The sequence below is a fragment of the Amblyomma americanum genome, chromosome 1, assembly GCF_052857255.1.
Source record: "Amblyomma americanum isolate KBUSLIRL-KWMA chromosome 1, ASM5285725v1, whole genome shotgun sequence".
In the NCBI taxonomy this organism is placed as follows: Eukaryota; Metazoa; Arthropoda; class Arachnida; order Ixodida; family Ixodidae; genus Amblyomma; species Amblyomma americanum.
In genome coordinates, this window is record NC_135497.1 from 351,257,250 (window position 1) to 351,284,469 (window position 27,220).

General features: G+C 44.3%; 1 protein-coding gene across 2 annotated transcripts in view; it reads right to left on the reverse strand.

Moving 5' to 3' along the window:
• Positions 1-27,220, reverse strand: part of bchs (WD repeat and FYVE domain containing 3 bchs) — a 187,937-nt gene that overhangs the window by 44,048 nt on the left and 116,669 nt on the right. For both annotated transcript variants that reach the window (XM_077649982.1, XM_077649983.1), the window contains exons 38-54: positions 25,673-25,744; positions 24,638-24,724; positions 24,405-24,543; positions 24,105-24,273; positions 23,312-23,506; positions 20,292-20,390; positions 18,433-18,510; positions 17,089-17,221; positions 16,493-16,584; positions 12,656-12,821; positions 9,975-10,150; positions 9,526-9,674; positions 9,293-9,349; positions 9,152-9,212; positions 8,787-8,956; positions 3,426-3,480; positions 76-195 (exon numbers count right to left, since the gene is read on the reverse strand). In XM_077649982.1, coding sequence (XP_077506108.1) covers positions 76-195; positions 3,426-3,480; positions 8,787-8,956; positions 9,152-9,212; positions 9,293-9,349; positions 9,526-9,674; positions 9,975-10,150; positions 12,656-12,821; positions 16,493-16,584; positions 17,089-17,221; positions 18,433-18,510; positions 20,292-20,390; positions 23,312-23,506; positions 24,105-24,273; positions 24,405-24,543; positions 24,638-24,724; positions 25,673-25,744 — 2,018 coding nt within the window. The remainder of the gene's footprint in view (positions 1-75; positions 196-3,425; positions 3,481-8,786; positions 8,957-9,151; positions 9,213-9,292; positions 9,350-9,525; positions 9,675-9,974; positions 10,151-12,655; positions 12,822-16,492; positions 16,585-17,088; positions 17,222-18,432; positions 18,511-20,291; positions 20,391-23,311; positions 23,507-24,104; positions 24,274-24,404; positions 24,544-24,637; positions 24,725-25,672; positions 25,745-27,220) is intronic.

The following is a 27,220-nucleotide window of genomic DNA, read 5'->3' on the forward strand; positions in this document are numbered from 1 at the left end:
ACAAAAAATTTTAATAAAATGAACTAGGATATTAAATACACTAGAACAGAATTGATAAAAGTAAGCCCTACTTACTTCCGAGTCATAGTCAGCAAGAACCCAAGGGAAGACTGGGTATTGCATCAGGTCATTGTACGACCTGCCTGCCAATGTATTCAAATGCATCAGGTACTGGAAATTGCTGATCTCGCCTCTCTGCAAAATATTAACAACATTTCACATCACTGCTGCTGAAGAAAGCAAAGCTTCAATATTAATCTCATTTGTTAAAAGTGCCAGTGCTAGCCATTGTTCCGTTTAATTTTTTGGGAATGCCAGGAAACTCAGCACACTTGCTAGGCAGCAGTTAAGCATAAGTGGGAGGTTAACTGCAGAAGTACTGTTGACAGCTAAATCCATTTTCTCCTTCATGGAGAGTGTATGATTTTACTGATGCATAAATTAGACTACAGTACACATTTATTAAAATAAGGTCACCAGAAGAGCAAAAGAATACACTATTACAAGCAGTATTTTAATAAATGTGGAGCAGCATTTGGAAATGTGCTATGCCACCTCATAAGAGCCTTTTGTGTTTATTGCCACTACACTCTTACCATTCTTGACCATTGGTGACCAATGCTATGCTAAAGGCGCAACATTTTCACATGGAGCTAGGAATGCCAAACAGGACAGGGCTCCTCCTCCTTTTTTTTACGTACCACCAAGCACAGATAATGTTTGTCTTCAAACCACCATCCCTCCAAACTAATACCATTTCTTGTTTCATTCGGTCTGCTTGACCTCTTTAATTTTGCTGTGCCAAGTTAGTACCAGGCTGACACCCACAAGCACTGGGCATTTATAAGGAGATTGTTCTGTGCCCTTTGCCTCAGTCCACGAATGTAACTGTGTAGTAAGACAGCATTAGACATACACTGGTGTGTTGTGCACAGAAATCCTTGCAGAACTGTCGGCCTCTCTCAAGGCCCACTCCAGATTGCCTGCTTAAGCGCCAGCCCCCATCTGAAACAATGTCTCAAGACTGTAGCTCCCAAATTTGTATGCGGTGTTTTCTTGCCTTTAATAGAATAAACAAAAAAGCCTTTTATGATACAGTAAAAACTCATTAATTCGAACTTCACGGGACCGGGAAAAAAGTTCGAATTACCCGATGTTCGAATTATCGAATGGCCTCGAAAAAACTGACAAGAACCATTTGCATTATGGTATATGTGCCGTATTTAGGGCGACCCACATGGAGCGAACCTGCGCTGCGGATTTTGAGCGGCGCAGCGGAACGCCAAAAACGGGCGGCTGCCGCCAGACCACTACTGCCAGGATTTATAAACGGCGTGAATCCATATGCTTAATAAAATGCTGAAAAGAACAGCTGTGCATTTAAAATTAAGCTATTATTTATTCACTGACAACAAAGAGGACGAATTATTCTTTGTGACCCCTTTCTGAACCAAAATAGTTAACGCTTCCTGACGTCAACCGACGAGTAGTGGCTAAGCCTAGTAGCTTTCAAAATCCAGAAGCATTCTGAAAATATGGCGCGTTTTATCGCTAAAACTTGGTGCTGCGGGCATCTTCAGACAAAGCGAAAGCTTTGTGCGACTTTTGTTTTCCGTGAACATGAGGCACAGTGTAGCGGCAACGACGAGTTCGTGGTGAAGCGAGAGGCCACTTCGGCAGGCGCGGCCATGTTGTAGAAGCGGGAGGAAGTCAGACGCGGTCGCGCCATGATTGGTCCGCGCTGAGAGTCCACGTTGGCCGTTTCCGGCCAGTGGCTGACCGCCGGGCTACAGTGTTCTAGGAGGTCCTAGAACACTGCAGCCGGGCAATGCCGGCGTCATGATCACGGCTGACCACATGCTTCCGTTGGCGACTGTTGGGTGGAAGGATGGACGACACTAGCAAAGAAAAAAAAAGTTTTTCGCACGTAATTTGTAGTGCCCGTCCAAACTCATAGCCTTTCATGGGCATTGGCTGGGGCCGCGCCGACAGTACTTATCCGTATTTCTGAATTAATAGGGCTTGAATTAACGAGTATTTAGTTGCAAGTTTCAGAGGCTGCGCGGAAATGAGGGTACGCAGCAGCCACTGCGGCCGCCAACCCGTACCGACCAGCGCCGCCGGCCGCCACGCCGGCACCGACTCGCTTTCGAATTAACGGGGTTTTTTATACACAGATCTCTATGGAGCTTGGGTGGACCAAGTAGTGTAGTTCGAATTATCCGAAAATTCAAATTATCGAGGTTCGAATTAACGAGCTTTCACTGTACCTGGTCTTCAAGCTATGGTAATGCGGATGACCAGTGGTAGCTGGTCCACCTTGTGCTCTTGCATTTGTTGCATTTGCTTTGAATTCTGCTACCACGCATGAGTGTGTGATGATTGTGTGTCTGCTTTAGGAGGGTCAAAAGTGCTTAATGATGAGAGATGTGTGTTGGCACGGACTTAAACGCCTTGTTGTAGAGTGCATTTGTGGACAGCATCCCAAGGGCATTTGTTCTCTGTTTGACCTGCTGCACGTTTGTGGCTCTGGCATCCTGCATGCGTGCGACATTCAAAACACAATGCTCCACCTTGGCTGCATTCATAGCCCTTGATCATGTTAATACCAACTGTTACTATGAGCTCATGCTTATATACTCCCTCATTAAGGGCATCCCACAGATGTTAGTGGGGAACAGTTAATAAACAGTTTTCTCATTAAATTTCAGCACTACTTTTGCAATTTATAGCAGAAAAACTCGAAGAGATTTAGGCGAGAATTTTTGTTAATTGAGGAACACCATTACAACATAAACAACAGAAAAAAGTTGTCAATCGAACAACAAAAAGTTGGAGCCAGTAGATCCCACTTCAGAACCAGAAGCTCCCAGCAAGGACCAGAAGAGGCTCCTTACAGGGACCATTTCAACCAGCAGCGCAAACCAGAAGGCTTCCTTCTGGGACCAGTAGATCCAAGCAAAAAACCAGTTGGTGCCCTACAGGGACCATTTCAACCCACAGCAAACCAGAAGGCTTCCTTCTGGGACCAGATGAAACCATTAGAAACCAGCAGAATCCCATTAACAAATTTTCACCTCGGTCTCACAATGCCACTGATGCACAATGTCACCGTTGGTGGCTTTTTCACAACTGTGGCAGCCGCTACTGCACAGGCACACAAGATGCCGCACTATCAAGTCATTTCAGGATGTTTTTTGAGAGGTGTTTCAGGGTGTTTGGCAGCTTGTTTTTTTTTTAAATCACGCCCCACCTAATGACAACAAAGTTAGCACCAGGTGCGAGGCAGGGGCTTCGTGCACGAGTGGCCACATGATCACAGATGCTTGATGCTGACCACGCTCACTCAATGCGTAGGTAGGGGAACTTTGCTATAACAGCTAAGTTCTCTAATACAGTAATGCTCACAAGATGATTTTACTCACCAGCCACCGCTGTGTTACTGATGTCTCTCCTATTAGGTTGCTTAGCAAGCTTGCCCTGAAAATAGAAAGCCATTTTCCTGTTACAATGATTGCAGACCATTTATCCTTCACAATAAGCAAGAAATGAGGAAAAACAAATTGACAACCTATTTCAATATCTAGCCCTCTCATGCATCACGCCTTCATATGAGAACAAATAAACAAGTGGAGAAACAAACACACCATTGTGATATCAGGGTACTTGATATACATGGTGCCCTCATACGAAGACATGAGAAGCTTGTGAATGCATGTATCATTGATGGTGCCACCAGTCCATTTGTTTATGTTAGAGTGCTTCAACCACCTTGTAGCCTTTCACTAGGCCTCATCCAGTTTATAAAAAGCAAAAATATCAATTTCCCAATTCAGTGGGGAGTTTTATCCTGAAATAAATATTTTTGCAAAGAGAAATGTCTCTATGATGTCATCAGGTATTTTTGTATTCGCACTGAACTAAATGCCAGAGTCAAATAAAAGAATACCTGTCCTCAAGTGAGGACAGCATGCAGCAAAGCGTAAACACATACCATTATTTCTCGCATATAATCTGCACCAAAAATAAGGGAAAAAATGGGGTCAAATAGTGGGGGTGCGGGTTTTATGCGATTTTTCAGTGCGGGGAGTGGTAAGAATAGACCTCTCCCGGCCTACGTCATCAGTGCCCATGTTCTTTTTACTCTGATGAACCGTCAGGCTTTAAATCTAATTCTGAATAGCTCCTAACTGACAGTGATATTTTAAGTGCCTCAGATGAAGAACCAGACAACAGTGCACCTTTTTAAGGTGATGACCTGTCCACAAGTGCAACTGAAAGCTGGTCTGGGAATGCGTCCGCATCTGGCAAGGATTTAAACAATGCCGGAGACAATGATTATGCCAGTGGCATGCATCGATGGTTGTGCAGTACCGAAACGATGTCCGCAGCAAAAGAGGATACCTAAAAAAAGGTTTTATCACCAAGGAACATCACCGCTGTCAACACGTGGATTGTATGGAAATGGGAATAAGGTGTGGAACGCACTAGTATGAGCCCCCTCAAATTTCAAAATCGAGTCACTAAAGTACAGTGGAACCTTGATTATACGGCCCCCTGGCTACGCGACGGCTTACATTTTACGACGAATAGAGATTTGGTTCCGGCAAAACTCCCACAGAGACAATGTATTAAAATCCTCGATTATACGACGCAATTTCAAGCCGACCCCGCTTCGTATGACGGCTATGGTACAGTGCAGGAAAATAAAAAGCTCTAGGCAGATGCAGGCTGTCCCGTGGGCACATTGTAGCTGGCTGATAATGAATGTGAAATAATCTTCCCCAAAAGAAAGCAGAAGCGCTCAGAAAGGCGGCTCCCGTCAACCACAGCGGTAGCCGCGGCATAAAGAAAGGCCGCGCCGGCCGCGCACCATGCCTGCTTTTTCTTCCTTTTTTTTAACGGTACGCCATCTGGCGGCAAGAACGTTGTACTACTGCATTTCAGCTACGAAAAAAACAAGCAGGATCAAACCTGTGATGTCAAAGAAGTATTCTGCAAGGACATTTATCACTGCTGCATTCTCGGTCGATGAAGAACCTGAGTTTGGCATTCTACAGCTGCCAGTAACCTTTGCGGATTACGTTGGTGCCGACGATGATGTCACTGTGTGTACGTGTGTACCGCAGTGTTGCTGGATGAAATCATCGACAGTGCGTGTGCTGACGGTGCAGGCACCTCCGACGAGGAGGACACGGACAACGCTACCAAAGCTAGCGTGTCTATTCCTACCTACGCAGATGTGTTTCGCATCGTCGACAACATTCGGCGGTTTGTTTGTGCTCACAACGAAGACAGCAACCTGCTGTCAGATATTGCAACTCTCAAGAGGAAACTAATGCGTCGCGGCTGGGCAAATGTCCCGAAAAAAATCACAGATTTCTTTTAATGGTGTGAATAAAGAGTTGCTCACACATGCTCCAAACAAATGCTTGAGTGTTGACATTTTTAAAATAATTTCATCTACCTTTCTTAGAGTGGTGTTGATTCTTGCCACGCGCTTTTTCAGGCGGTTGCTACCGGTTTCTCGGGCAAGACTGAGCACTACTGCCGATATTCTTCGTTTTTCGATTATATGACAGTTTTGCGTGGTCCCCTCAAAGTCGTATAATCGAGGTTCCACTGTACTAATATACAGTGGCGAAGCATCGCAAACCTGCAAGCATCATGGACACACAGCGAGTGCCATCCCACTTGAAGTTTCAAAGAAGAAGGCTGTCAAATTTGTCCCTCTTGAAAAGAAGCTTGAAAATGGCAAACACTTTTGAAAGAAGAGCAATCAAAAATACCCTGGCCACTGTTGCAGTGCTACCTCCTACAGTAAGACTTGACGCTGCAATGTAGCACTGAGTCCTTCCACACCACACAAGTATTAGATTGTGAGAGGGAATTACAGCCATGCACATTTCCTTTGCCTTCTCCTGTTTCTTAAACAATAAACATGGTACTGCTGTATCTTTTTCTGCGTATACATTACCTAAATACTTGTGTTCATTTATTGCATGCTGTCCCCATATGCAGGACGTCTCATATTTTTAACATCTACAATGTTTGATATACCATGTTTACAGATTGTAAGTCGACCTATTTTTAAAATTTGAAAATCCGAAGTGGGGAGGTGGACTTAAAATCGAAACCGTTGCACTATAAATAAAGGCGAGACAAACGAGATATCAGGCGTGCTACAGCGTGGTTGCATTGTTACTGCACGGCTCCGTCGCATCGCTCTTGGTGCTGGCCTTCAGCAGCTACTATGTGAAAGCGCAGAACCGGCATCCCCACCCCGTGCGCGGCTGCCGATGAGCAGCAAACCAGCACCAGCCTACTCCCCACACGTGGCCGCAGATTACGTCTGATGATAAGCGGCGGCGGCCTGATAACGCATTCGCGTTAATAGGCTCTCTTAATAGGCTTCATCCAAGTTTTTTTTGTTTACTTTCAACCACGCACTCGGCGCTCAAGGAAGCATCGATAGTTGATGAAAGGGCCGCTGTTCCAATCACGGCAGTACCGCCACTCGGAATAGCAGCGGCGCCGGGGAGTGTCGATAGCTGACAGAAGAGCTGACGCCGCTCACGCATAGTTTCTCATCGGCTCTGACGCATTTGACTACTGGCCGAGTTTCACAAGTTTTTTATGTAGTGCTTCGTCATTCGTCATTTGTGCTCCCGGTCCGTTAAGCAACCAGTGCTCGTTCACGGCTACATCCAAGATGACTGTCATTCTTTACGCCGAAGAAATGAAATGCACTCCGGGCCGCAAGTTCGACGTTCACAACGGGTGATACAGGTGTGGCAGCTGCAGCGAGGAAAAATTTTCAGCTGGTCCACGCGATGTCGTGATGTGGCTGTTTGCAAATGTGGGATTTCGCTGCACGACGATGTTAGAACGACGAACTGTGGGACTGCAGCAGCAATCCCGACAGCAGCGCTAGTGAGGACAATGGCGCAAGTGTGGACGAGTCATCCAGTGACTAACACATTTTCGTTTTGGAATGTGCCCACGGGCGCGCCCGCGCGCGGCAGCCGATGGCGGCTGGCGATAAGCGGAGGCTGCAGGATAGCGCTATTGTATTCTAATATTAAAGGCCAAGCGTAAACGACCTGCAAGTTTCTTTTTTTTTTTTTTTCAGATATGTGATTGGGGGGCGGGGGGTTTGACTTACATTCGAGTCGACTTACAATCATGCAAATACGGTAAGTAATACTTCTTTTTGTTATCACTGAGGCCTTTATACAAAAGAAGCGTAAAGGTTTGGGCGAGTTGGTGCAACATGCTTTGTGAAGAATGGTGCCGCAAATATTGACACAGAAAGGTATCATATGGCCCACCACAAACCTAGCAGGTGGGCCTGCATAAAGCTACAATTGCAAGGCTGCATGCCCTAAGCTTCGAGATGGCAAGAACAGTAGGAAGGCTTTATGCAAGAAGATTACTGCAAAGTTTGTCCACCAAGAAGCAGTAAACAAGCAGAAACAGGAAGTGCACTAGTCGCAGTAAAAAAAGAGTAACAGATGGAAAGAAAAAAAAAGAACCCCCAGAAAGCTAAAAATGGCAGGTGCAACAATTGCTCAGATTGTTTTCTGGAGGTAACAATTGTTCCACATTACATAGCAAGCCCTAACTCAGCAGTAAGAGGATACTGATGGGAGTGCTGAACAGTGGAAGAGAAACCTCTCTGTGTGCCAGTTAACCAATGAGGAGAAAAGGCTCACTTCCCATGGTGACTAGTGATGATATGCCCTCAATGACCCACCCCCCAAAAAAGTTGACTATTGTCCTATATATATATATATATATATGTGTTGTACCTGGTGGAATAACACTGTGGTACATGCACAATCGCAAAGCCTGCAGTTGGAGGAAAATGAAGATTAAAAGCAATAAAGCAGCGCACCTTCCTGCCTTACACACTCGTGTGAGGCTCAGCTGATTTAGCACAAAAACCAGCAAACTGGTCTAGTGTGCCACACGCACCAGAAGTTAAAAAAAAGTTTGCTCTTGCACTATGTATTGCTCGCCCACGAAAAAGCAACTTTAAGTACAAGCAAGCCAGGTAAATAATGTGCAGCTCCAATTTTCGTCAGCGGAATTGACCTGGATACACATTAATGATTTTTCTTTTAGAGACATGGAGCCCCATGCATCCTGGCAGGAACCAGCACAGGCGTGGTGCATGTACTACAGCTGGCTTGGTCAAACGTACTGTAGACCCTGCACATAGGTCGCCTCCATGGACAACCTCCCCAATTTCAGATGGTCTTTTTGCAACAAGCTAAGAGTAACTCATACACCTGACTGCCTTCTCTACATCAAATTATTGCTATTCCGAGCTGCTTGCTTGTTCTTCACTATTTGCTTCCCACTAAAAAATAAAATGGCAAAAATGATTCAAACACATATGTATAAAAAAATAGCCACCTAAAAATGCTGATCTTTAGAGGATAACAAATTCCTTAAGCACCACTAAATCCACAAAAATAAAACACCAAAAAAGCCTAATACTTAAGTACACAGATGATGCAAAATAGGTGCTCAAATGTGGATGTTTGAAATGAGTACTACTACTGCAACTTCACACGAGCTAGGCTGGGGGTGTTGCTTTGTTTCACATACAGATTTTCACTAGCCAGAACAAACACTACACTTTTTTTGCAAACCCTGTAGTGCTTAACTAGCACTCAAGGGTTTTCTGTATGACCTACTAATTAAACATGAATTCTGTTTGGGATTCCAAAACAGGAATGGACATGGCACAAGAGCCAGGCTTGATGCACTGCACCTACCCTGACTCCACATTGGCCCCTCTACGCTGCCCTGCCAGGGATTCCTGGGCACTGTCAGTTATTGCAGTGGCCGCTGACAGGAAACGGGTGTACACCTTGTTGCGGACTTTGCGCGGAAACACCAGCAGGTAGTTTCGCCCATCAGCCGAGAAAACCTCCAGGGCTATTGGCTATCAAAAACACAGGAAGAAGGCACATCTGAGCAGTCAAATACCAGCGCCCTTCATCAACAACACAAAAGGAGCATGTTAATAAAAAACAGGAGGCAGATGCACAGTGAACACAGAAGAAACACCAAACCGATGCCAACATTTTACAGGCCAAGAGAACATTTCGTCTCATGTAAACACTACAAAACAGCTTACCTGCAGCAGATAGCGTCGCTTGTGCACTTCACGTATGTCATCATACGAAAATTTGCTGCACCTAGAAGAGAGAAAAAATAAATTCACAAAAAAGCACTTCGTTGTAATGCCTCTATGTGTCCGAGATTATACCATACGTACATTCTCTTCTGGTGCTTGCTTCTTGGGGAAGAGTTTGGAATAATTGGGTCATGCATGCTAAAAAAATAAAAAAAGACAGAAGGCACCTTTAATAATTGCTTTCTTTTGTCTGTTTGCAGAATGTTACAATCTGCTTCAAATAAGGAAAGAAAGAACACAGTCATGTCACTAGCGAGTTGAAGTTTAACCAGCAAATAACCATCACACACAATGAACTCCACGGGATCTCTTACTTGGCTGGCAGTGAGTCAATGTCTCGAATTTCCCTCGTCTTCAGTAGCGTAAAGCCATCTACAACATAAAAGTGCTCTTTCCCAAACAGCAGCAGGCCTTCACATGTGTCAAGGCCTTGCACCCGTGCACACCGGAACATGTGAGTGATCTGAAATCAAAAATGAAAAATAAAGAGTGTGTGTATGTAAGGAGGGGGGGCCTTTTTGTCACTATTTTATTATATTTTGAAAGAAAAATGGCTGGGAGCTTTTTCTCCTGTCTTCTTTGGGTTTTAGTACTCTGCACACACCGCACATAGCACAAAGTTGACTTACTCACAAATTACTGCAACAAGTATCTCACAAAAAGTGCTGCTTTCTTTTCAAGTTCCCTTTCTAATTTTGTTGTCTCCTCGTCTTTCCTACTCTTTCCACTCCTTGATGGGCAGTCAGGTTATTCCCCCACATACCTTTTCGCCTTTTTCCAGAAGCCGAAGAACACTCTGGTTGTCCGGTGATTCGTCCTTCCGAGCTGCCCCCTCCTGCTCTGAGGCATCCGACGCAGGGTCCAGGCTTTCACTATCTTCATCCTGGTCACCACTGACGCTGCGGTTTGCTTGCAGTCTAGTGCGCAGACCTTGGAAACCTGACAACCAAACAGGAATCAAACACTATTACTGCTCCTTGTATAACCTCGAACTTAATGAAGCAAAAATAAAAAGTTGGACTCAGGAGGAGAACCAAAAGAAGATTTGTTTTTCTTCCTTCATAACAGCAGTAAGGCTGAACGATATCAGAACAGAGGCCACCAATGAAAAGCATATACGCAATACAATAGAGTTGAATCTTGATAATTTGAACTGAAGGCAGTCCGATCAAAACGAGGAACTGGTGCACTATGTTGAATGAGTAAGTGACATGCTGATACATTAGCTCGCTCTAGACCTTTTCGCGCATATGCAGCTGCTAAGCAGTGAGGTCAAGTGATGGATCTGTAATGGCCTGTGACACACGCTGGCATCATATCAGTGCCTCTCAGCAGCTGTTTCCTTGCAGCCGCCAAAATTCACCAGTCTCCCGGTGTGACAGGTGAGTGCTTAAAGGAAAAGGGAGTGGAGAAATGAACGCCGCGCCGCCATGGACATCTGAAGTTGCTACAAGGCAATGTGTGCAGCGCACATTGGGCAGTGAGGACCCAGCTGACAATAAGTGGCATGCATTGATAGCAGGTGGTATTGGATAATAATGGTAAGTTGCATGTGCACATGGCACCAACAGCAGTATAACTGTGCTTAAGGCAGTCATGTGATTGGCTGCTATGGTCAGTGGCGTGCGACCACTCGCTGCTGGGCCGGAGGTGAGCTGGTACACTGCTGCTCTTCAATGCCTAGAGCAGGAGCCCATTGTGCCAATGGAGGTGTGGGCAGGGCGCTATTATTTTGTTTCTTTTTTCCTGCCCACTCTAATGTCTAGAGCAGGTAGGCTGTGCAAACTGTTAAAGTTGACCATTGCAGTATTCAAGAGTTAGCAATGTCAGGTGCTTTCCCTTGTTTAAGTGCACTTAAGTTTGACAGAACTGTAGTGGCAGTTTGAATTACCGTAAAAATATGCGTATAATAAGAGGTTTTTTCCCGGATTTTAGCTTATCAAATTTCTACCTCGCATTAGATGCGGCTCCAAACAATTTTCCGCCAAAATCCACAGTTCCAGTTTCGTTATTATCGAGCGCCGTTACCACCACGCTTCGAGTGAGAGGTGGCACTCACCATCTAGCGGTGGCGTAGTTTGGTAGTTTCAATTTCGACGCCAGGTCAGTATGCTGACCTGACCTCGCGACGCCCAGCATGATCGCACCTAACATGGTATCCGGACCGCGAAAGCAGTTCTTGGCTGCTTTTAAAAGGAAAGTAATTGCAGCTGCCGAAAGCATCAGTACCGCATCAAGCGCTGCTACATGGTCTGGACGAGGTAGGGAAAGCCTGCTGCCGGACACGGGCCTCTCCAGCCACACTGTGCAGTTAAATGGCGGATGCTTGGGCTAGCACTCCCGAGGAACTCGCCAGTTGTAATTTCAAGATGCGGGATATCAAAAGTGCTCGACGGTACCAAAGACGTGTTTCAGTGGAAAGACATTTCTGGAAAGCGTTTTTCAGAATACAGTACACCCGACGACAATGATTAGTAAAGCCCCAATTACGGACACTTCCGAAGTGTGCACACCTGCACACCCGCGCATATGCCAGACACATGCTCACAGCGAAGGACATAAGTAGGCGCAAGCACAGAGCCCGATCTGTATCTGCCAGATATTTGGTGCCCATGTTATACGTGCCTTATCCGGCATACACAAATAATCGGAGGACGTTCTGCTTTCATTACTTCCGGAACATCTTCGAGCTGACTGCCTTACTCGCATTATATGTGGAACTTTTTTTTACGTTTTTGCTATCCCCAAATTACACCTCGCATTATATGCAGGCCCGTATTATATGCGGGTTTTTAAGGCAAGTCTGTTCAAAATAATGACATTCCACTGTAGTAACCTCTCATGATACAGACCCTCACAGTATTTGCATTAGGAGTGTACAATTAAATAGTAATAACAACTAAATCATCAAGGAAAAACTAACAGAATGCTACCCATCCACTTGCTTTGTTCGCTACCACAATGTAATGTGATGTGCTCCTGGCACCACATTGCATAATCAAAACTGCACAGTCACCATGTTAAGTGGTGCCACAACTGAACAAACAAGGTCTGTTTTGAGAATAGCTGCACAGCTACTGGCAAGCATCACCCCTCTCACTGCTCTAATAATCCAAACATCCTCCACTGTGTGAAAGAGATGCCACCAAGAGTACCAGCTACTCCTATGGCATATTCCTTTCAAATCACCCCAGACTGTCCTCTGTCGCTCAAGCAGAATGTCGGCCCTCTGCCAGGAAGGCCTCTGTCAGTCCACACCACCACACAGGTGTACTATTTTTATCACATGACGAATGCTTTAGCAACCAAGGAATTTTTCTCCCACATAAATGGTGCCTAGTGCACACAGATCATGCTGAGCATGGTATTTTTTTGTGGGTAGTTGCATTTCTAAAGTACCAGCTTCTCAAAACATGCATACAGAAAGCTGAAACTAGTACAAACCAATTTCCCGCTCTTCAGCACTGTCCCCTTCCTGAGGCCAATCTTCAGACGTGATGGAAATCACATCAGGGGAGAAGGTGTCATGCTCCACAAGGCTGTCTGGCCTGCAATGCTTGTAGTACTCTTTGCTATCGAAGCTTGTGGCAACCTTGTACTTCAGGGCACGCTGTTGTAAAAAAACAGTGTGCATTCAACATTGACCAAGCATGTTCTTTAACAAGTGGCAAAGTCAGGGCTTAATGTCAGGGGGGGTCTTGAGGGGTCCCGACCTCCCACCAGTATTGACAAGGGATCTGAGACTTCCATGCTAGAATGTAAGGACTGCATGAATCAGAAGCAGGCAGCCATTTCTTACTATTCTTCTCAGTGGCAGTCAGAACATTTCTTCTCTCTTGTTTCGAAAATTTAACGGTGGTGAACAGCGTGAAGGACAGGGACAAGGAAGACACAACAGGACAGGTGCTGACTTGCAACTGAAAGTTTATTAGGGGAAAAGAGATCTCATGCGTCATACATTCACACACACACACAAGAACACATACCCACACATTGGAATGACAACTCAAGTGATATGCCGGCGGAGATACCTGATTTCCTTCTTTTTTTTTTTTTCGATTCCTTTTCACCTAATAAACTTTCAGTTGCGAGTCAGCTCCTGTCCTGTTGTGTCTCCCTTGTCCCTGTCCTTCGCGCTGTTCATCACCGTCACATGTCAAACCAACTTGACCAGCTTGCCATTCTTATTCGAAAATTTCACCGTAATTCTTAGTAAGGAATAAGAATCATTATATGTTTTCTAAAACGGAGAAAAATAAAAAGTCCGCAGTACTACACAAAAGCTGGAAGAAAAAGGCAAATCCATGCCCTCACACCACGAGTCAGTCCAGAGCTGGCCACTCAGTTGCAAGGCCACGCAACAAAGAGCACATCTGGTAGAGCATCGGGATTGCTCGTTTCAGGTCTGCGACATAAATTGAGCGAATAATGACCTTTGAAAATGATTTCTCCCCTTTGTATGAAACGATGTGCAAAACAGGCTACTAGCCACTTTCTTTCTCTCAAATCCTCTGCTTCCCTCTCCACCTGTTCTCGAATCACTAGAGACCCTTCTTTGATGGAGCCAGACTTTAAGCACTGGTTATAGGTAATACACGGAAGTTCGTTATATCTGATGTGGCATAGTTAGGTTTGTTATATCCGGTGTTAACACACGAAAGGTCGTTATATGCAAGGTGGCATTCTAAGGTCTGTTTTATCCGAGGTAGTATACTAAGTTCATACAGGCAGCATACCAAGTTTGTTCCCAACCCAGTGCATATTGCAACCTGCACACCATGGCAAGTGAGCCACCTGTCATTGGCTATTGACAGATGGCGGCTGCCATTTCCACTTGCACAGACCCCTCTAATGCTAACGCGGTAATAAGCTGGTTTTCGAGCTGTCCTCGCTGATATAGCAATGCCAATCAAGTGCTCTACTTTGCCTTCCGAACATGTTGTAAGATTCCGTGATTTCGTGACCTTGTAAAACCTGGCAGAATGACCTTAATGCTGCTGCCATGGAATGTGATGTCGAATAAACTGTTCAAGGGCCATGTTCAACAGCTGTAACTACAACAGATGGAGGTGAACAATGTGCTTACAACAACATGCTGTGTGCATCACACACTGATGCTGCACTGTGGGTTGCAGAGGCATGATATTTTTTTCAAGATTCACCCATGGCAATGTCTTGAAATGAATATGTTTATGTCTTGCATCTTTTCTTGCGCATCTTTCTGTCTAGAGCGAAAGAAAAACTACGCGTGAGTGGCGTCGGCTCTTCCGTCGGCTACTGACACTCCGCAGCGCTGCTGCAGTTCCAGGTGGCGGTGCTGCCGCGATTGGAACAGTGGCCCTTCCATCAACTATCGACGCTCCCTTGAGCGCCGAGTGAGCTGTTGAAAGTAAACAAAAAAAAAAAATTGGACGCCTATTGAGAGTAGAAGGCGAATGCGTTATCGGGCCGCTGCCATTTATCAGCAGCCTCAATCTGGGGCCACGTGTGGGGAGTGGGCTGATGCTGGTTTGCTGCTTATCAACAGCCACCATTGACCTCAGCGCGGGGTGGGGATGCCGGTTCTGCGCTTTGACATAGCAGCTGCTCAAGGCCAGCACCAAGAGCGATGCGACGGAGCCGCGCAGCAAAAATGCAATCACGCTGTAGCATGCCTGCAATCTCGTTTGTCTCGCCTTTATTTATCATGCGATGCTTTGGTTTCGATTTTAAGTCGACCCCCCCACTTAGGGTTTTCAAATTTTGAAAAACAGGTCGACTTACAATCTTGTAAATATGGTATGTACTGTCTCAGGCCTCACAGCACCAACAAAGCTCTAATATATGATACACTGCGCTGATCATCTTTAATGCATGTTGGAAACTCAGAGCTTATACTGCACTGATTGACCTAAACAACACGTTTTTTTTTATATTTTTATCCCCCTAGTTCTTGAAGTTGGGGATTGACCAATATGACACATTAACTAATGTGCAAGTAAACATGTTACTACAGTTAAACCTCGATTTAACAAAGGCGGTAAAATTGGCAGTTTACTTCGTAATACTGAAATTTCGTGACTGATATTTGTCTCCCAGCATGCTAAGAATCTGCCACAAACGCGCTGCGGATAACTCATGAGAAAAACCTTTATTTGAGATTAAAAAGGTTCTTTACTTCTGGTCTTTCTTCGCCAGCAGCAACAGCGTTACGCATGACTTGCTTTTGTTGAGCTCGTGAGCCGCCTCAGCACTCCATCGCGCCGGCCATCTCGTGGGCGACGAGGACGACGCGCCAGTCTTTAGTTTTGCTTTTTCTGTCATCATCATCCTCTTGTAAGTGCCCCCGAGCACACCACTGACATGATGACGCGTTCCGCTGCAGCCACCACTGCTACCTCGTAGCTGTCGGCGGCGGCTTAATGGCAGGCCATGCCGTCTGCACCCCCTCCCTTACCCTCCTTTCTTTCTCCATGCCGGCAAGAGCGAGAACAGTGTCATCCAATCACCAACCAATGAAAATCAGGCCCACCCTGCACCTCGTCTTTTCTGCCATACATGCGAATGTGTGTCTTTCTGCGCATACGCGCATCCTCTGGGTGAGAAGCGAGGCTGTTGGGTGTGAAGCACATGGCGGGCTTCACAGCTGATGAGTGTGCCAACGGCACTGACCCTTCCAGTCCTTTTACCATGCTTTGGGCATCTGTATATGTGATAAACGCAGTGTACTTCCTACAAGCACAGATAGTGTGTCGCATTCGGTGCTGATTTTGGGCAAGACAGCCAGAGCCGCAGGCTGGGCTGGCATGGCAGGATAGCCAACCTTGCCCACACTACCCCAGACGGTGTGGCCGGCAGCACGCTCACCACCATAATCGTTGTCGTATTTGTGTCTGCCTATGTGCTCTGTATGTGGAAGCCGGGTTGCACCCATATTACAAATGCACTTCGATGCGCGCTTTGGCATGCGCTCCGCTCAACCACTTCACGCCCGGGATATAATTTTTCCTCATGTTCGTTTCCAGCCAGAAACGAAATTTCATTACATTCAAAGAGCAGCAAAATCTACTTCGTTATAAGGCTAAAAATACATGGTGTTCTCTGAACACGAAGTTATGAAAACTGGAATACTTTGTACACTGAGAATTTTGTTACACTGATTATATCGAGGATTAACTGTATATGCGTTTGTAGCCACCTAACTACATTGTGGCACCAGACTCTATGATGAAACACACTGCACTGCACCTAGCTTCCAGCCCGCGAGCGGTGCTGTACAGAAAGTAGACAAACTGCACTTACATTCTCCCCACCTTCTACATCTGGCCGATATGGGTAGTGCAGGTAGAACAGGTCATTCTTCACCATCTTCTTGCGCATACGACAGGGGCCAGCTGCAGGAGCAGAGCACAAGAAAAAATTCGGTCAACACTGAGTACCTGCTCTCACACGTGTACAGAGAATAAAGTTCTGCTGCATGCCACATGGCCCAAAGATGAAAGCGTGCAGCCAGAGAGACTGGCCTTATAGGCCTAAGTGTAACCAACTTTCTTACTAATATAGAGATTAAATGCCCAGGAGCTGCATTTATAGACCTTTAAACAATAAAACTGAATGCAAAATGTTTTCTTCTCAGCAGATGAAGTGAAATCTAGAAGAGTGCGGTGAGGGACTAGTTGGTACGACATTATAAGAAAATAAATAACTGCACAAAAAGGACATTACTGCGCTCGTCCCATGCGCTTCTTCTCTCTTGTCCCATACTTTTTGCGCATTTATTTAGTGAGCAGTGTGTGTACTGCCTGCGCAAATAACCAACCAAACAAAGCACTCATATTCGAACAAAAGTGAGAACTGAAAGCCCAAATGTAAAGAGTCACATTGTACAGTCATAGTACCTTCCGTCATGTCGAGCATCCACTTGTCTAAGAGAGATCCCTCAACTGGGCCCCAGAGGCCCCGCTCCTGAGTAAGCTCCGTTTCTGTCTGCAGCCAGTCTTCAAAGACATCCTTCTGAAGATGCTGCTGGCTCTGAAACAAAAAGGAGGAAGAAATGAGACAAGCATCTATTCATAGTTGGACTATTAAAATCTTCTTCCACGTATTAAAAATGTGAACACAAGGCAATGGATAGACATGAAACGTATTTCCACAAGCCATCTGACCTTTCAGAGCTATTCATTTTGCTCTGCAGAAATATAGACTGAACGTTTTCTGTAGAGAAAATTGTGACCCAAAATGCTAGACCCCTTACACTAGGCGAGGGTGAAAAAATGATGATGATGGTTCAACGCACTTACTTCTTACAGACGAAAATACACAACAATAACAAAGAGCGCGAAATCATTTTTAAAAAAAATGATAGAAGCGCTAGAGTGGCCTGCATTTGAAAAAAAAAAAAAACATCAACAATAAACTTGCATACGCATATACCAGATCGCTGAAAACCTGGAGCTTTCTGTTCCAACTAATTGCCATGCTTCTAGACATCAGAGGATTGAATTATGAAAATGTCAGAGTATTTGAAATGACTAATATTCATGCGCAGTATGCCTATGCAATGTACAGTCGTTGCGATGCAGCATCTTCTCCATCTGCACTTTTTTATCTATCTAATCAGCATTGGCTGCTGATGTTGGACACTTGGCACAGCCAGCACAGAGCATCTTCACCAGCGAGAGCAACATCAGAAGTGGTCCTCATTAGTCTGGTTCACAACGGTTTATGGGCAGTATTTAGGAATGAGCTAGCAAGTTACCTGCTGTTACCATGTTTTATGCTGTGTAAAATGGTGCATAAATTCTGGAAAAAAGCCTGGTGTCAAGTCTTTCCAAATTCTCATTGACCCGTAATAAAAATTATTCAGTGAACCTTCACAGTATACTACTTCAGCTTTTTGTAAATGAACAGAATTGCACAACTATGCAGTGTTTACTATCTATCGTTCACGTCCACATTCACTGATAAGACAAGATGTGAAAATAAGAAAAGCCATGCAGAAAACTCCATTTAAATTTGGTATCTTACCACCATCATTTTGTCAAAGCAATGCTAAGTAAAGATGCACCAAAGCAAGGATGGCAGCAGTTATGGCTGGCCAAGCCATCTTTAATACAATCCTCTAGCTGCCAGGGCATACAGCAAGCACTGCATGCGACCACGTCACAAGCTGCGAATTTTTAACTATGAATGAAGTTCCACTCCCCTGCTTAATTTACAGGGCAAGAAGCCAATGCACCTACCTGTTGATGGCGCTTCAGCTGCATGTCAACAAGCTCTTGCACAATGGAAACATGAACCTGTGTCCACATTTCCACTTCCTTGAAAGCAGAAACAAAATATAGAGGTCAAAAAGCATAGAAGAGAGATCAGCATCATCGTCACCACAGTCAGCCAGGTTAATCCACTGCAGAATGAAGAAGACTTTTTCCAACAATCCGCAATTACCCCTGCCTTGCGCAAGCTATCGGAAACCTAGCCCAGCAAGCTTAACTCATCTCAGCACACGAGCCCGTGCCAGTCCTGGCCACTTCACATCTTTTGCCATCCACTCTGCCACTCTAAGAGCTCCACTGGTTATCTGCTCAGTAAATTACATGGGCTATGCAACAGGCGGCACATCTTTACAAGACCTGCTTCACAACTGCCAAAGAGGAGCTATGGCAATAGCATTCATAAAACTGCTTTATTTGTTTTCTTGACAGAGCTTGCAGATACATGAAGCCATTGCAATGAGACTGTTGATACAATGTTCTCATACAAAGCACCTCTGTGTAATGACACACACTGATTGCAGTTATTTTGTCACTTGTAAATGCTTAACACAGCAACTGCCAAGGACAGTCACACTAATTTGTGAGCAGGTCATCAAAGAAACAATAAAAAAAAAACTGAAAATCTACTTGCCAGTGCAGGCCTTAGTCTTGCTAGTGATCTCCTGGCTTTTAAGCATTGTGCACCCATTGCTAAGCTGCTTTTTCGCTCAGTGGCACGTGGCATCCACTTCACATTCTATGTGTTTGGCCCCCGTTGGGCTTTAAGTGCCAGCCTTCTCCACCTTGCATAGCAACCAATGCTTTCTAACCTTGGCTTTCACCTCTCTTGGCACCTGGTTCTAGCAGCAACAATTGTGCCTGCTGGTCAATGATCGCGCCCAACGATTGCTGTCACATCTAGAATACTCCTGCACAAGTACATTTCTGCTGACACCACAGCAAGCCAGCTGCTGAAATGTTTAGCTGTGTGTAGTAACACGTCTGACTGCATGCATGCACATGTATGCATGCATGGGGTGGCCTTTGTCACAACAGCAGAGGAAACCCTCTACCCCTTCTCAGTGCCAACTTCTTGACCACAGCCCTGCTTGCTATCCCTGCTTGCACTGTCACACTAAGTGCTGATGATTTTTCACTCCACTAAGCATTTAAAGGGACACTGAGGACAAACTGATATTGGCCTGTATTGATAGATTATCGCACTTTTAAAAAACATCAAAGACACTCCTTTCATTGAAAACGTAGCTTTTATAAGTAGAAAAGGCAAAAAAATGAAACACAGGTGTCGCCATCACTGGCTGATTTTGCAAGTAAACTGCGGTACACTAACACAGTTTTTTGGGTATGGATCCCAGAAACTAAGTTAGACCGCCATTCACTTCAAAGCAGTGATCACAGAGTGCTTTACAGTGTAGCCGTCACGCATTTCAATCGAGTGGTGGGAAAATTTTGAAATGAAATCTTTTCATGACTGCAGCGCAACGAACAGGACATGGAAGAAGGAAACACACAGGGACACAACAAGTTTCCTTCTTCTATGTCCCGTTCGTCGCGCTGTAGTCCTGGAATATCATCACACTCACCCAATAGCTTACCTTGTCGAACTTTTTTCACCAATAAATGCATCTTTTGCTGCTGGACAAGAATCAACATATCCATTAAGAGCCACTGAATTGATTTCTACAAAGAACAAAAATTTGACACAGTCGTCCTCAGTGTCCCTTTAATTAAAAGCTAACCACTAGTACTTCCACTAGTTTTCATTTTACTCCCAAGAAAGTAAGCACTTATTAAGTACTATAAAGAAATATATGTCAAAAACTTGCCTGGCTTGTCATGGTGCTCAAAGGAACCTTAGGGGCCTGCTCCCTTTTGATCTTACGGCTTGCAAGCCTTGAGAGACCACCAGTCACTTTTTGCAGTTTCTAAAAGATAGAAACAAAAAAAGAAAAAAAGCACTTCTGTGGCAGTGATGCTGAAATCAGAGTAAGTCAAACCTTGTCATAGTGAAGAAAAAGGAACGCCGACCAAAAGGTTGTTGTATACGGAAGCCGAAACGTCTTCGTTTTAAACAACAACCTTTTGGTCGACGTTCCTTTTTCTTCATACATGAATCGTCTACCCAACCAGACGAGTTTTCGTCAGACTTTAGATTTCATTTGTCATAATAAACAGGTAAAAAATCTTAAAATAGTTTGATACAGCCAAAATTCGTAATATAAAATTCCGCCATAAACTCAAGCAGGAGAAGCACAATTTAATTTAGCAGAAAGATGACTGATGGCAACCAAGTTAATTTTGCAGAAAAAAACACGACGTTTCGAAACCGGCTCGGTACCTTCTTTATGGTTTGACTAGGAGCGAGGCGCAGCTTGGCTTTTTAAGCCCTCGTGTGGAAGACCTCCGGGTCAGTGGCCACAAACCATGAATGTAAGAAGAGGGAAGTGTCCCCAGGGAGCGATTAACATCCTCCCGTGTCTGTTGGATGTGCCACAACTCGAGTAGAAGCCTCCTGCGCAGGTTAGCTTCGGTTTCCAGTACAACAGTACCGTCAAAGTCAATTCGGTGGTCGCATGCCTCGCAGTGTTCGGCCACAGCACTGCGTTGACGGTTCATCTGTCAGACATCCGTTTTGTGTTGACTCATTCTTTCCGTGCAGTTCTTCCTTTCCCCTACATATGAGGCCAGGCAGACCAAGAAGAGAATTTTGTATACAACGCCTTGGGCCCTTGCTATAGGGTGACGGTCCTCGGGCGGGGGAGAAGGCGTCTAATGGTGGTAGTCGGTCTGTGCGTTGTCAGCACACCTTCTTTACTGAGAATGTGAGCCAGCGTCTCACTCACGCCTTTCACATATGGGATGCAAACACGTTTTTGCTTCTGGCATATGCTTTCTCCAAATTTGTTTTCCCCACCCAGTTTGTGTTTGGCGCAATGAGAAACTTGGTGTGTAATGTGTTTGATTCCACAGCAGTTTTGTTATAAATGCTGTGGAAAACTTTTACCAAGGATTTTTCAATAGGTGAATGCACCCGTTTTTATGTGTCCTGATGATGGAAACCACGACCAGAGAGCACGATAGTGATAGCATGCCGGCAAAAGTTAGAAACTATAAACCAATATAGATATAGTTCTAGCCGCAAGAGAGCAGTTAGACAGCTTTAGTAATAGCGTAGCATCCATTTGAGCGTTCACATTCAAAGCTGTTACGACACAAAGTTTCAATAAACCATAATTACTGCTTGAACCAAGAAATGTAAAACACTGTGGCATCATCTATCAACAAAAGCTCAAAGCATTTCACTGGTGATTGGGAGAGAGCATTCCTTTTCATAGAAGGGCATGCTGGAGAGAGTGCTAACTATAATAAAATATAACTAACACTTTTTAAGGAAAAAAACACGATGCACTTAACAGCAAATAAGTAATATTTTAGCAAGACGTGGTCTCGTGGCGAGGTACACTGATGGCGAAATTTGACTGTAAGATGTCACTTCAGCTTGTTTAGTGCAATTTTCAAAGTCAAATGAAAATTATACACCCTAGTTTCTTCAATATTAGTGTTCGATTCATACATACAATCTCATGACACGATTTGGTCAGCTGTTGGTCCCTTTAATGGGGAGTGGTCAGGCGGTGGCTATCACTTCCCTCCCCCAATACCGAGAAATTTTGTGTGGAAAAACCCTGAAGAAGCCCAATTTTTTTCAAGAAGTCCTAGAAATGCATTTCGGAAATAGGGCTAGAAGTAGACCCATGTGGATGAACAAGAAATTATTCACAAGTCGATATACTATTACTTATGTTATTTTGTCATGAGCAGTTGAGGCTACTTTAGCTGAGACAAATCAGTGAACTTTCAAAGAAGCCATTATTAAGGAAGACTTGTGCTGGCAAAATGACGAAGAATCACAGCAGTGACCAATGTGAACAGCACGTTACGCAGTCACTGAAACAAATGGCTACTGCGAACTTGCAGCCCCTTTGTTTGTTTGTTTATTCATACTGTCAACCCAAGTAAGGCACTTTACAGGAGTGGAAAAAAAATACAACAGAGAAAACATACAAAGTCTTGCTATATGTCGAACGAGAAATGACAATGCAATGCAATGGCAGTACGTATCTATAAAAAGTGACATGTGGTGAACAAAGGCAAAATACACTCATATTATGATGATCAGAAACAGAAATACACGCTAAGATGTGTTTTACATATTACTGCACATTTAGCCTTATCTGGCAACTAGTATACAGCAGTTTATGCAGAAATGGCACAATGCTGAGTGTAAACAATCTATTAATATTAAGCACACCTTGCACAACAAAAAGGACATAACACCGTCATGTGTCTGTCCAAAAAAACAAGAACTGACAAGCTTCTCACTGCCCCCAGAGTGAAGAAGTGACAATGATAGCTGTAGTGCACTTCCCTCAAGAGCACCTGCTTCCTGGCCCACATGGCCCTCTATGGCCCAAGCCCGTGTGGATAATATTTGTGACAAAAGACAGTGACCCTGATGCCATTACCGACACCGTTTACACGGGAGAAGCTTCCATATAGAGCAAAACTGTAAAGATGAAAGAAACATAAAGTGCATGGCACTATATTTTTCTACTTTTTCATTCATGGTGAGCATATGGTGCCAAGAAGAAAGACACACAACATGTGTATGGATCTCTGTCTTGGCACAGTACACTTATATCATGAATGACAAATGACTAGCTCAGAAATAAGTACTAATATTAATAAACTCGTAAAAGCACTGAGCCAATGCTTAAAACAAGGATCTAAAAATGAAGGAAGCTTAAAAGAAGCAAACTGATATCAAATAGCTAAAACCACTCACCTGACTGACAGTCTGCATCTGTGTCTGCATGACCTCCCGAGTATAGCCACTCTTGCGCTCCAGGTCCAGGAAGCTGGTCCAGGCACGGCACAAGGGTTCGTGCAGGACTTCCCATAAGCTTTGCAGGTCAGGTATCTGACCCCCTGAGCTGCCTTCAGCTGCTGGCAGTGGCACTTTGCACAACTCTTCCAGAGCCTGCGAACAATTCCTGTTTGCAGCTGCACTGCACTAGCAAGGAGCACTCAAAAACTGTATGCAAACCCCACAGCAGCAGCAAAGCTTTTTAAGGCTAAGTGGATGTGGCAGTCATGAAGGCATGGGTACGCAGCCGCCAGTTTACTACTGAGTGAAGTTCACAAAAAAAAAGGCAAAGGCAAAAACTTCATGTCATACAGCAGCTGGGAATCGGTAGCTAGATGACCTCTGCAAACACAAACCAAATTTGTAGCAATTCTTAACCCACTCATGACAAATTTATTGGAAGGCCTTATGAGCAGCCAGACAGTTCCAACTGTAAACACAGCGAGCATGATACTGTTTCCGGCATGCTAAATGTAGACCCCCTATGCGCCATAACAAACATTAATGTATGTACACAGCCTGCAATTATTGAGAATTTAAAAAAAATTTGCTTGCTCAACATTATGTAATTCACTTTCAAATATTGCGCACCCTTTCTGTGAACATTTCTGGTAGCAGCTGTCCTAGAATTTGCTATGTTTTATTCCTTTCAGTCCAACTCTTTATCGCACTGAATTCATAGTGCATTCTCTGGACTGGGCTGCTTCCTTACCTGCCTCTTGGACAGATAGACAATCTCCCAAACTTTGCACGCAGCTGATGCAACCAGCAGGTGTCCCTCTTCAGAGGAGCTCAAACTTTTGTTGTCAGCAATGTTTCGAGAGCGGTCCGAAAAGGAAGCCGGGTTGATGTGCCAGGTGGTTCGACGCACAGTCTCCATGCTAGACGGAAGACAACAGAAGATTTTTACTGAATAAAAAGAGTTAGCTCAAACATACTTGGTTCATTTGAACTGAACATGCTTGCGATTACACTGGTGACGCTTATGATGCACTTTTCTAACAGTGCTTACCTGATCTGAGCATCGGCCGTCAGTTGCAGAAGGCAGTAGCACAAGCAGGGAATAAAGTCAGCCTCAGAGTTAGCCGCAACCAGCATGAGTGTTCTGTGTATGATCATCTTCTGGAGGCACTCCAGCTTTGTCATTTGATCTGGATAAAACAAAAAAGCAATGGTTTGTGAAGCATGTGTAAGGAAGAGAACAGAAAACCATGGCAGTACCGATTTTTCACGAATCGCACTAACCTGCAACACATTCTGTAGGCCTAGAAAGTATGAACAACAAGGTCCTGTTCAGACTCCTGTAGACATTTTCTGTTTGCACATGCATGCCTGAAATAAAAAAAAAATAAAATTCATTAGTCAATTCCTAAGATCAAAAATGAACACATGCAGAAAATATAATTGAAATGAAAATAATTATCTGCTAGCACTAAAAAAAATCTGCAGCAGTGCTGTAATGACAGTACTTGATGCGTGTATGTGTGTGATTTTTATGGTGCACGGGCATCTATGGCCAGAGAGCGCAATGGCACAAGGTATTTTTCGTTTGCTCAAGGTGGGGTCAAAGACCCATTTCCCAAGCATTTCACCCTGATTAAGCCGAGCACCATTCCAGGGGAAAGCTTGTAGTACCCACTGTATCACCGGTGGGTACCCGGCGGCACATTCTCTCTCTCTCTCTGTGTGCATGTGTGTGTGTGTGTGTGTGCGCGCGTGCGTGCGTGCATGCGCGTGTGTGTCCCAGTGACTACCAGGTAACAAGGTAGATTAGGTTTAGCCAGTCAGGCAGACTGCGGTGCTTTTAATAAGTGTCTGTGCACTTGAAAACATTACATTTTTGGTATCCTGGATATTAATGTGTGTGTTGAAATGATGTGTTTCACAAACATTCTTACTGGCTAATTTAACACATTGCATACTATTAAAGAATTTGATATGGTTTCTCTGAGCTTGTCTGGTATGCATATGAGACTGCACAGCATACTGCTAATCACACAACTTTTCAATTCGAACTAAGCCTTCATAACATGCCTCATGAGCAGGATTGCAGTAAACGCCTGGCATGAAATGCTGACATTAAACTTCCTTTTGCTTCAGTCTTGGACACAGACATAACAAGCTATGTTCATAAACTCCTTTTGCTCCATTCTTAGATACAGACATAACAAGATATGCTCATAATCAAATGACAGCTGCTCATCAATAACTAGTCGTCCTTTTTTCACCTGCAGATAAATTTTGTAAAAATAATGGTGATTAGTGCCTGCAAAAACGTACCTTTTCGCTTAACTTGACCAAGAAGCTTAATGATAAAATCCAGGATTTCATGTGGATCTCTGGTGTAAACACCTGAAAAGCAAGCAAGCAAGAGTAACACAGCTGAGTCTACAAATGCAAAACTGTTCACAGTCCAAACAAACAACTTCCCATATATAACTTCATTTACAAATATATATACTGTTCACAGTCCAAACGAACAACTTCCCATATATACCTTCATTTAGAAATATATATACTCTGTTCATTTTACAACCACTGTTGCTGTTTGTGGGTTCCAAATTACCCAAGGACATGTCATCAGGGTGGTAATCATTCTTGTTCATTGCAGCAGACAACAAACCACATTGGCCTCCAATTTATTCAACAAAGTTCAAGGAGTACACTGAGCAATTGTACTCTGTACCCTGAGGGTATGATAAATAAATAAATAAATAAATAAATAAATAAATAAATAAATAAATAAATAAATAAATAGAACACTCCCCCCACCCCACAAGCAATCCCTTCAGGACTGCAGGGCCTCATGCCCTCCAGGGTCTTGGTAGTGTTATTTACACTTGCACAAGTATACAGGGTGTTTCACCTAAAAGACTTTACACAATTTTTAAAGATAGGTTTTTTGAGTTCGAAGACTTCTTTTGCCATAGCAGCGTCATTGGTGAAGTACACCAGTATACAGGGTCCGTATTCCGAGTTTGTGCCATAATAAAAAGCGTAATAATCTGCCGCAGCGGCCACACCTGATTGGTCAAAACGCCGAAAGCGGATTTGGTGGTTCGGATGCACGAAAAGGGTCGAAGCAACCGGAGAGTGACGTCAGGCACATAGCGTACGCTCCTCTAGCAGCAGATGCTCAAGTACAGCCAACATGGCGGCGCACTCTGAAGCGGAGCCTCTCGCTTCGAAGTGAACTTGTCGGTGTTACCGAGTTTTTCGGCATGTGAACTGGCTATAAACTGGGTACGGGACTTTCGCTTTGTTTCATCTTGCCTATAACAAATTGGATGGACGATAAATTTGGCCTGTTTTTTTATTTCGCTGGACGATTCGGTAGCTTCTAGGCCTAACGAGCACCGGTTTATTGTAGAAATTGTTCTTTTCATTCAAACTGGATGGCGCAACTATCACCGGAGTTATCTCGTCTGTGTATGTTGAAGGATGTAAGATAAAGCATAATGACCTGCAAAATATTTGCATTTACTGCGTGCAAACGTGCATTTCCTATTCTAGACCTCTCTATTAGTTGTTGAAGCATCCTGCATCATGACCGTGTGTAACGTCTACCAGTGTGAAATTGCTCATGCGCACGGATGGTCACTCGCCGACGTGTTTGACATGCCAGAGGTGGTTTCTTGGCATCCCTTACGGTGTGGTGTGGCTCTGCATTGAGCTCGCAAGTTAGCTTGCAAGTTAGTTTTCAGGCATCAGTGCGGGCATGCCTGCATTTCGTACCATGGCGAACTTATGAAAACTTTGTCTGCGAAGTCTCCTAACGTATCTATGAAGAGAAACGCAGCAAGCAGATTTATTTAGCTCATCCCTTTT